General features: G+C 30.7%; 6 protein-coding genes across 6 annotated transcripts; 5 read left to right on the forward strand and 1 right to left on the reverse strand.

The window, feature by feature from the left end:
• Positions 1 to 2: 2 nt before the first annotated feature.
• On the forward strand, positions 3 to 998 carry EIN_154700 (hypothetical protein; the record flags this gene model as incomplete). Its single annotated transcript, XM_004258116.1, has 1 exon — positions 3 to 998. A coding segment is annotated over one exon (996 nt), but the record flags the coding sequence as incomplete, so codon positions are not given.
• A 504-nt stretch (positions 999 to 1,502) lies between these two features.
• On the forward strand, positions 1,503 to 3,027 carry EIN_154710 (proto-oncogene tyrosine protein kinase FER, putative; the record flags this gene model as incomplete). Its single annotated transcript, XM_004258117.1, has 3 exons — positions 1,503 to 2,318; positions 2,360 to 2,776; positions 2,890 to 3,027. The coding sequence occupies 3 exons, from the start codon at positions 1,503 to 1,505 to the stop codon at positions 3,025 to 3,027; spliced, it is 1,371 nt and encodes a 456-aa protein (XP_004258165.1).
• A 76-nt stretch (positions 3,028 to 3,103) lies between these two features.
• EIN_154720 (peptidyl-tRNA hydrolase 2, putative) lies at positions 3,104 to 3,686 on the forward strand (the record flags this gene model as incomplete). The annotated part of the gene is made up of 2 exons (XM_004258118.1): positions 3,104 to 3,432; positions 3,524 to 3,686. The coding sequence occupies 2 exons, from the start codon at positions 3,104 to 3,106 to the stop codon at positions 3,684 to 3,686; spliced, it is 492 nt and encodes a 163-aa protein (XP_004258166.1).
• A 1,524-nt stretch (positions 3,687 to 5,210) lies between these two features.
• On the forward strand, positions 5,211 to 6,330 carry EIN_154730 (hypothetical protein; the record flags this gene model as incomplete). Its single annotated transcript, XM_004258119.1, has 2 exons — positions 5,211 to 5,916; positions 6,035 to 6,330. The coding sequence occupies 2 exons, from the start codon at positions 5,211 to 5,213 to the stop codon at positions 6,328 to 6,330; spliced, it is 1,002 nt and encodes a 333-aa protein (XP_004258167.1).
• Positions 6,331 to 6,588: 258 nt separating this feature from the next.
• Positions 6,589 to 7,035, reverse strand: EIN_154740 (hypothetical protein; the record flags this gene model as incomplete). The annotated part of the gene is made up of 1 exon (XM_004258120.1): positions 6,589 to 7,035. One exon carries the CDS (start codon positions 7,033 to 7,035, stop codon positions 6,589 to 6,591), a length of 447 nt encoding a protein of 148 aa, XP_004258168.1.
• A 2,805-nt stretch (positions 7,036 to 9,840) lies between these two features.
• Positions 9,841 to 10,269, forward strand: EIN_154750 (hypothetical protein; the record flags this gene model as incomplete). The annotated part of the gene is made up of 2 exons (XM_004258121.1): positions 9,841 to 10,094; positions 10,182 to 10,269. 2 exons carry the CDS (start codon positions 9,841 to 9,843, stop codon positions 10,267 to 10,269), a joined length of 342 nt encoding a protein of 113 aa, XP_004258169.1.
• Between the last annotated feature and the right edge of the window lie 670 nt (positions 10,270 to 10,939).

The raw sequence follows: 10,939 nt of genomic DNA on the forward strand, positions 1-10,939 counted from the left end.
AAAATATTAATTGGAGCGGGATGAAAGAATTTTCGGAAGAGTTTAAAAATCGATTTGAGCCAATTTTGATTGTAACACAAAAACTTGTGGCCGAGATGGATAGAGCGTACTCAGACCCTGTTATCGACGAGGAGGAAAGGTCGTGTGTCGCAATGGGAAGCATCATAGAAAAATACGTTGAGAGCTTGAGGGTCTACCTGAGCTACATTTTGAACTGTCCGTATTTTGTGAGTAGGTTCCCAGTCTTTTCGTCATCAAAAACCTTAACTGACAGTTTGATAATTAGCATCAGCATTTACATCAACAAACAAAAGAAGGCAAACACTGGAAATGTTGTGACGCAGTTGTTACCGATATCAACTTACTTGATAGCTCCACTTTCACATTTCTCCGTGTATCCAGAGTTGATGAGGGATCTTGCCATGAACATATCCGAAAAACATTTTGATTACGAGGCGATAAAGGACTCACTGGAGAAGATCGAAAACACGGAGGAAGAACTAGATAACCAAAAAACTCTTGTACAACGAAGAGAAAGCGCGGTTTATTTACAAAGTTTGTTTATAAAGAAACTTACGTTTGATGAAAAAGAAGGACAAAACGAAGAAGTTGTCTTCTTTGGGATGCTTAGAAATGTTGACGTCGAAAAGGCCAAAACGCACGAAGAACCAAAGGTCTGTTTCTTGTTTAAGAATATCTTCGTGGTCTGTAAAGTCAAAAATTACCAAGGGAAGGTGCTTGATAAGAAGGGAATGAACGCAAAGTTCTACCAAGAGTTCTATGGTTTCGACACAACGGTATTAACAGGGTTTGGGCTTGAAGAAGTGGATAGAGCGTTTGTGACAGAGAACCTTACTGTTGCCCTCATTGGAGAGATCGAAAACATTAAAAATGGGTTTATGGTTGGGCTTGGTACGAGGGTTTTCAACTTTTCTGCGCCGTCTCCTCTTCAACAACGTCAGTGGTGTGATGTTTTTATAAAAAATGCGAAGATATAAGATGGAAAGTTTATGGAGAATGGAGAATTTTAAAACGCTTTGCACCGAAGAGGTGGGAAATTAGGATTATTGTTTTTTGTTTATGTTCGGATAATGTGAATTTCGTTTTTTTGACAATGAAAAAATGTTTCAAGTTGAGGGCAGGAAAAGAACTATAAATAAATGTAAATAAACTATATTTTTGATTATGGGGAATTGTACTTAGTTAAATTGAACTATAAATAACCAAGATATTATGATAAATTTCTAACAAAAAAACATGTTTTGATTTAAATATTTTAATATAAAATAATTTATAATTAAACAACCAATTGGATTTGCAACCAAAAAAAACTTAATTGTAACAACGAAAATAAAACTTTAAAAATAAAATTAATATTTACAGTAAAATTGAATGAAAAAATGAAGAACCTTTTCTTATTTCAATCAGAAACGAAAAATAGATGTAGGGAAAAAACACAAAGTAAATAAAGCAGGAGGTGTTTATAAGAACTTAAAAAACAAATGTCACTCTCGAAGGAGTCATACACTTCTTCTGTTGGGTTACGAGCGTCTGTGAAATTTCCGTTTGAGATCGAGCCGCAAGTCACCAAATTGACATTTGGGCACCATTATGCGATCCAAGGTGTTCCGATGAGTGAGACGATCACATTTATCAACACCACGAATGATGGATATCGGATGACCACGGTGATGAGTACAAGCCCCAAATACACGATGGAGGTCGACGAAGAGAAAATTGATATTAAAAAGAAGAGCCGGAAATCCGTCACAATAACGATATGTTTCAACACGGTAGCAACTGTTGGGTTGACCGGCGAAGTGACGTTTCAAGTGAGGAAGAAAGTGTTGATAGGGAGAGAAGAGAGTGTATTAGGGTTACGGTTTCAGATGTATGGGGTGATCCCCAAAGTGTCCTCGAAAGAGATCATTCAAATCACGGACAAACCAGTATCGATCTCGCCATCGCCACATGTTGAGCATCAACAAAACATCGAACGGTGTGAAAGTCTACCGCTCAAAGGCAAATTAATTGAAGACAAAAAGCTTCATAAAGAGAAGTCTGCAGGATCGTATGACAAAGAGATGGAAGTGATATTAGAGAAGTTACGAACGATGGAAGATGAAGTGAAGGTAGGCGAAGTCAAAGGGAAACCAGTTGAGTACAAAGGCGAACTTGCGTATCTCTTTAAATACGACAAAACGATCCCCGACATGGACAAAACGTTTGAGAATGTTATAACGGCGTATACCGATATACATCACCCAACGGTAGTTCAAATGGTAGCTATTAACTTCCATTCAAACTTCTTGTTATTAGTTTGTTCTTGTCATGAGGAAGGGAGTGTAATAACACATAGGAGGCAGATACACAACATAACTTGGAAATGATATTGGAAGAACAATTGCCACTGAAATTTGTGTTGCGGTGTTGCGTCAATTTGGCGACGGCGTTGCAATACCTTTCGAGCGAGAAAATCCTCCATCGGAACGTGAAACCGAACAAACTGAGACTTGTCAAGAAAACGTTAAACGGAATGACCCACGTCAAATTACACGACTTCTCGTGCGCAGTCCGAATCGCGCCGGGAGAGGTGTTAAAAGAGAAAGTTGGGACATTGGAATATATGTCTCCAGAAATCTTAAGAGGAGAGGGCTACGGACTTAAAAGTGATGTTTATAGTTTTGCGATGACGATGTATACCCTTTTCTCTGGGAAGAAGCCATTTGGTGGGATGAGTGTGAGTAAGATACAAGAATTTGTGAGGGCAGGCAGAGTTTGTTCTTTTGTATGGTATAGATATAGTATAATATAGTATATAATATAGTATAAATATAGTACTGTGGAGTATAGTATAAATATAAAAAATAAACTATAACTAATGAATAGAGGCTGAGCCCGTCAGAGAAAATCCCGATACCAATCATCGCCGTCATTAATAAGTGTTGGGCGGAAGACCCTGCGACACGACCGGAGTATAAATGGATAGTTGACACGTTGAATGACTTTTCTCGGACGTTAGTGTGAAAATTGATTGTTTTTTGTATTGAGTAGTAATATATATTTATATAAGTTGACAAACCCTGATTCTACTGAATAAGTAATGAGTGCTGTAATCATTACATTGACAGTGATTGTCGTCACACAATTCATTGTTATCGTGTTTTTATTAACACGACGAAAACAAAACAATCAAATTGAAAGTAAAGAAAAGAACCCTGACAGTTTTGAAGAGCCCAATGAAGAGTACAAATTAGTCCTTTGCGTGAGAAAAGACCTCAAAATGGGGAAAGGCAAAATAGCTGCGCAATGTGGACACGCAGCGGTCGGGTGTGTCTTAAAAGCACAAAAAACAGATAAAAAGGCGTTAGAGAGTTGGCAGTACTGTGGCCAAGCAAAAGTGGCGTTAAACGTGAACGACCTTGAGGAGCTGTTTGTTCTTTCATTACAAATGAAACTATAAATTAATAATAAAAAAAGTATAAATAAATAGTATAATAAGGAATAATAGAATGACCGACAGGAATGAGTTAGAGAAGCAAGCAAAGGGGTTAGGATTGATCACAAAGAAGATTTGTGATGCAGGAAGAACACAAGTTGAGCCGGGGTCTATAACAGTCTTAGGGATTGGACCAGGCCCGAAGAGTGTGATCAATGAAGTGACTGGGAAATTAAAACTTCTTTAAATAATTCAAGAAGTTAAAAGAATAGTTCAGTTTTGTTTTCGTGGTTTTTTCTCGTCGGAGAGTTTTTTTGAAAGATTGTGAAGAATTGTTTTTGAAAGATCTTTTGGGGCATCGTCGTCGTGAAGAGAATCGATTAAAAGAGATGTGTTTTTGTATTCAATTCGTTTTGGAGTGGGACGGACGAACTTTTGTGGGACGGGACCTCTCGGGAAAAATAAATCGTTCAGGAGAAGACGATTTGTTGAGGAATCAATTTTGAGATGGTTTTGGAGTGCAAATTGTTTGAACTCTTTCTGAGAAATCGTTTTGTACGAGTGATCGTCTTCTGTTGTGTTTTTTCGTAAAAACTCGGAAAGAGAACAATTCGGCGCGGTGGAATCTTCGGTTCCGAAAAAATCACGTTTTATGATCGACTTCGCTTGAGATATGAAATCGTCTTCTTGTAACACAGTTTTGCTGTTTCGTTTTGGTGTGCGAAAAGGATGTGGTCCTATCATTTTTATTTTTAAGAAAATGATTTCTTAATCAAAATTTTTAAAGGGTTATAAAAACTTGAAAATTCGAAGTGTTTCTTTCTATCATTTTTTTATTATTATTATGATGTAAAATAGTAAATCATTAATATAATCATTTATAAGTTATTTCTAACAAAGTAAAACAGCTAACTTTAGTATTATTTAGTTATTTGTTTTATTATTTGGTAGTTTATTTATGGTATAATTCCAACGAAATTGCCAATTTAGTTATATGAAAATCATTAAAATTATTAATAATTAAAAAAATTTGATGTTTTAAAAGAAAAAATAAAAAAATGGTAAACTGTTATTCGTTTTGAATTTTTATTTGTTTATTAACTAAAAAATATAACATTTTTATTACATTCAAATAGTTAAAATATTATTTCTTTTATGATTTTTCAATTAGAAAAATATTTCGTTTTTGGAAAACCATAAGCAACATAAATTAAAAATAAACAATAAATAATAATTAATAATAGTTTTCTATAAAAAAAAAGAAATTTGCACAATGACTTGCAAAACTGAATAGTATATTTTCTTTTAAAATAATTGTATAATAAAACAAATTATTTTATAAAATTTGTCATATTTTTTGCTTTTGAACAATTCGACCGATGTAATTTGAATCGACGACGCCACGTCTATATTTTTCATTAATATAAAAATTGATTTGGTAAAAAAAAGACAAAGAGTTCACACCCCAACACAACAATTTAAAAAATTTTTTAAAAAAACCACAATGCAACAAAACGTTTATAATAAAAAACCACTAGATTTTTAGACTTATTTTTCACGTAATTACACGACAATTGAAATAAAAAAAAATAGAGTGGCATTTTCAACACTACAAACACCACTTCATCTTTAAAAATCGAAAAAAAGTCAAAAACCTTTTTTTTTGTTGAAAAAAAGACGTCCTATTTTCCCGACTTTTAACATGTAACCAACTTAACTTTCCTGTCCATTTTAATTCGTAGACTTTGTAATACTGAACTTGATATTTGTCATGTCCGAGAAGGAAGAACACAAGAAGAAGCACGGCTTTCTTTCGTTTCTTCACTTCACCAAAAAGCCGAAGGAAAGTAAAGAGGAGAAAGAAGCCAAAGAAAAGGAGAAAAAAGAGAAGAAAGAGAAAGAAAAAGAGAAGAAGCGGCGGTCCAAGCGGGTGAGTACATCCTTTGATGCTAAGCAAAATGGGACTCCCGTGATAACCACGAACCCTCCTCAAGCATTATTACCCAAAAAAAATTTCGACTGGCAAGAAAGTACCAAACGTGTGATCAACGAAGAACGCATTGAATCATTTCCAATCGCCGGGGACTTACCGCGACTTTTAAAGCACCTTCGAATCACTAAAGAACTTGAAAATGGAGAATATGACGTTCTCTTCCCTACCGATGATAAAGAGTATCAAACTAACACTGCGGGTGACTGTTTCGACTTGATCAAGTGTATTACACAAATATTAGAAGGCGACGAACAAACAAAGCGAATCGAAGACGAGTGGAATGCCGTAATGAGTAACGACCAAGACATGAGTGTCCAAAAGACCTTTTTAATGCGAATTCTTTCTAAGGTCTTTGTTGAAGAAGGTAAGTTCAAGCCGTCGTCTCCCGTCATCAATTTCCTAAAAGGAGTAAATCAAAAGATTATAGCAAATTCAACTCTCCGTTTGAAAATGGTATGTGGGACAATGCCTTTCAAAGACTCTCGTTTGTGACTATATATAACTCTTTTTACTATACAAGTAACTAGTAATAGAATGTATACTAGTTATACTATATAGATATAATTTATAGTATTAATACTATTAATAATAGTAACATTTAGACCCCATGTTTTGGGAGATAGTCATTGTGTTTCAAGACAAAGCTTATGTGATACATTACAGAAAACAAGAAAGCATCAGTAAAAAGCCTGAGGAATATTTCAGATTCGAGTGGGAACTTCGTCTTGTCTTTAACAATGAGTTGACTCAGTTTTCGGAGGTCGGGATGGGGGTGTCCACTATCGAGTTCGACCCACTCACAAAACAAGAAACAAGAAAGCTTGTATTAGAGACACTCAAACCAATTTGTTTCGCAGATTTCACTGTTACTGATATCGACAAAAACGAGGAGGAGTGATTGTTTTATTTTATGTTCTTTTGTGCTTCATTTTTGTTTTTATAAATGTTATTCAATACGTCAAACTTTCAAATTTGCAATAATAAAAATCTTTATAGCTTTAAATAGTTTAATTCTTCATTATGACCGTCGATACTATTTAATAGTATAATTAATTATTATAATATAGTTTCAATGGAAAAGAAATTGGACGATTTTACTTTAGAGAAATTAAGTGGCATATGCCAACGAAAATGCCTAAAAATGGATTAAAAGAAATCACTTAGGTTGTTGCATGCCGATGACTCTTTTGCACTCTGGGCAACTATGAACTGCAGTTTGAACGAGTGGAATGCACAAGAAGATCAAACCGATGCAGCAGCATCCAAAGAAGGAAGTGAAAAAGCAGATCAAAATGCACATCAAATATGAGAACACGCCATTTTCATATTTGACAGTTGTCAAAACGGTTTGTTGACAATTTGGGCAAACGACTTGTTGTGGCATATGACCAAACGAAATTGGAGCGCCTTGTGTTTGGACTTGAGGAGCTGTGCCCACCGTGATTGGTTGTTGGTATTGTTGTGGTGGTTGTGGTTGGTATTGTTGTTGATAAGGGATTTGAGTTGGTGGAGTCGGTTGCATAGGAGGCTGAGTCGGTTGTATTTGTGTTGGAGCTAATAAAGGTTGTTGGTCATTTGATTGAGCGACTGGTTGATATTCCATTTGAGAAAGTTCAAGTAATTCATTTTCAGTTCACTTATATAATAACACAAAAGAACTATCCAAAATGGAATGTTTATATGTGTGTCATACAAATCAAATTGTGTCATGTATAATTATATAAATAGTTTGTTGCCAATTATTATTAAAAATATTATTATTAGTTTAAGAATAATAATGTTTCATTACGTTGTATTGGCATTTATAGATTTTTGGTTAATTAAAGATAGTTCTATAATTGATGCAAAATTAATTCTGAATTTGATGGTAAAAATGAATTATTAATTGCTTGTTAGATCAAAGTTACTATTAAAATTAATTTGATTATATAATTTGTCAGGCATTTTTCATTATGTGATGACTAGACAATTTAAGCAATTGTTCTCCTTCTTTTTTTTAAATATTAATAACATGAAAAATGCGTTCTTTTATTAAAACGTGGTTACTTAAATAATAAATTTTGGGGTCATTTTTTCAAACAAAATTTATGAGTAAAAGTATTAATAGACAATTGAACGAAATCTATTATTAATATCTGATATTCATAAATCTAAAAAAATAATAAAATTTAAATTAAATATATAAATTTATTATAAAGTCCAGCTTGTTTGTAAATTATAGTAAATTATAATATTTATTGTTATTAATTAAAAACATTTTGTATTTTTTCAAAAACATTAATTAAAAAAATCAAAAATAAAAAAACATTCAAAATTATACAATAAAAAATAAAACCAACCTTATGGTTAAAAAAAACAATTCATGTTACCGAAATTGACATACAAATACAACGAAATTTTGTTGTTATGATCGTGTTAATTTAAGTTACCAACTGCACGTGTTTTATTATTATAATAAAAAATAAAGATTTGGCAAACATAAAAGAAAATATAACCGTAATTTATCACACAAATTTATTAATCAATTATTTAGTCGAACAAAACTACACAATATTTAAAAATTAAATGTGTACTTTTGAGGCAGTTGACTTAAAACAACAAATATGAACTTGAACCATTTTATAATTATTATATATTTTATTTTAAAGTTATTTGAATCATAAAAAATTTATTCAAATAAAATATACAGTGTTTGTTTTATTACCATCAATTTGATTTTTTCTATGTTTATATTAATTCATTAAAACAATCAAATAGATTTTGTAAAAATGTGGATAGTTCAAAACTTTATTATTAACAATCATCCACTGTTAAAGTATGGAGAACTTAAGAATAATGTAAAAATAACTACTGTGAGTAAAAAGAAAATTAACGTCTTATCACTCGATATTGGTTTTCCACTGAACTGCGTTGTCGACAGGAAAACTATAATTTCGAGCCTTATGTTTCAATAAAATTCCTCAAATTGATGAACGTGCACATTGAAATACAAAAAGTTCTCACGTCAGTTGTTCCCATAAGACAGAGCGATAGATACTCATAAGTACAAGTTGTATTAAAAATTGTACTTCTGGAGTTTATAACAGTCGACAAAGAGTGGAAGTGATTTGTTGAGTAACAATTGATTGTGAACTCTCTAGTAAACTTATTGTAAATGAAAGGAAAGTTCTTTACTAAAACTGCACATGTTGGATATAATTTTAAAATCAAGACTAAAAAGTATGAAGAAAAGACTCAAATGAAACATTTAAAAAAATGATACCTAACTGTTTAAGGCACCATACTTAATTGTGTTTGATATCTCAATTCAAACACTATTCAAATGGCTCAAGTCGAGAGAACCCAATTTCTCTATTTATTATCAAAAATATGGAGTATATACAGTGACTTATAATGGATTTGTTAGCGTCATTTATTTTATAATTACATTATTGATTGCATAATTTAATTTAAGTTCTTGTATTTTGTTATTAATACTGAGTTTGATAAACGGATAGTGTGGTTTGTGATCATGTTTAAACATTTCAGAAATGTACTTGAATGAAATAAAAATGGTTTTATCATCCAGGTCTCTAATAGCTTTGATTGCAACTTTACAATTCTTTTCTATACATTTGAAAGCGCGAGGGTTGCATCCAGTTTGGTAAAACACGTAATCATTTATAATAGGTAAATATTGTTGTCTTTGACTTTTTACAGACAATACGACTTATTGTTATTGTTCATTTTAGTTAGTTGAATTGATGTGACATTTTCTTTTTCTTACAAAGTGTCACGAATAGTTAGTTCGGTATTTTCAACATGTTCAATATTGTTGAACATGAATAGACTACTAGTTAAAATATCATAGAAAACATTTAGTGTTTTTTTTGGCATGAAACAAACATATTAGTTGGGTTGACCAAAAAAGTCCATTTATATTAAAATGATATTAAAAAATCCAATTTTCATTTTTTATAAATGAATCATTTTTAACATTTTATAAATATTTGAAAATTGTTTATTTATTTTAATCAAAATGGTTTAAATATAAATGATAAATAAAATAAAACAATTGATTTTTTTAGAATAAGTTTTCTAGTATGTGAAATTTACAGAATGAGTTATCCAGAATGGATTTACAGGGCATCATTTTTTCATATATAAAATAGAAAAAAAACATAGTTCCAACGTTTTAAACAAATAGATACATTTTATGTTCTATTTTCGATAGATAAAGGCTTTGACTGTAAACAATCGTTTTTTACTAATAATAAGTTTTTTAAAATTAATAATTATTAAAATAATAATTAATAAAATTATTATTTTTTAAACAACTTTTTGTTTGAACCTCACAACCACCATTAATAATATTTTCATTTAAAAGCAGAATAAATATTTCAATGGTGAAAATTGAGGGTATCACATCATGGTAGTGTCAAAATACTTCGCAACGATCAAAGACTTCATTAACTTAGAATTTGTATGCAAAAAGTACAAAAACAACATGACAAAATTTCACTTTAACCCAATTCCAGTAAACAAGAAGACAATAAAATACTTTCCAAACATAGAGACTCTAAATCTTTGGCGCCAAAAAGACGAGACTTTTGGGAATTCTCTTTTTGGTGATGAAATACCAACGTCATACTGTAAGACCGACTTCTATCGAATTAATGTTTGGTTTAGCCAAAATTAAACAACCACACAAAATCACTTGGCTTCCAACATTAGTTATAAAAACATTACATAGACAAATCGAAACAAAAGGTTGTATAGTGATGTCATCTATACACCATTAAAAGTCTTGACAAAGAAAGTTTTAAAAATTTCCAAAAATAAGTGTCATTATGATTAAAAAACAATAAAAATAAAAAATATATTAATAATATTATTTGAATTAAAATAAATATAATAAAAATAAAATACAAAACAATAATGAGAAATTTTTAATTTGAATTTTATTTATATTAAATAAATAATAAAATAAATATTAAATTAAAAATATATAATGAAATAATCTTATATAAAATATAAAGATAATGAATAACGCCATTCAATAGTGTTATTAATTAAACAACAGGGTGAACTAACTGTTGCCATATTTGTAACACTTTTTAATAGACAAATTTTATTTGTCATAATTTTATTTTGATCTTTTGAACACTTTAAGTTAATCGCAGTGGTATAGATTCAACATTTATTTTTAACCACTTTAAGTCAATAGCAAGTGGTGTTGAATGATTATTTTAGTTTATATTTCTTTTTTAAATATCAAAATGTTTTTCCTTTGATTTGTTCCTTTCTCTTTTTTTATCTCTTTTATTTTTTATCAGTAAAAATTTTTTAATATATTAAATTAATAATTATAATAAAAATATTTTAGTATTTACAATTTCGTAATTTTGTTTTAAATTTGATTTTTATTTGAGTTTTATTTTTACAACTGTTTTTAGATAAATATAAATTATTATAATTTATATTTAGTAAATTGTTATAATTTTTATATCTTTTTATTTGTTCCAAAA

Source organism: Entamoeba invadens, assembly GCF_000330505.1.
Source record: "Entamoeba invadens IP1 unplaced genomic scaffold scaff_1105074726367, whole genome shotgun sequence".
Taxonomy (NCBI): Eukaryota; Evosea; order Mastigamoebida; family Endamoebidae; genus Entamoeba; species Entamoeba invadens.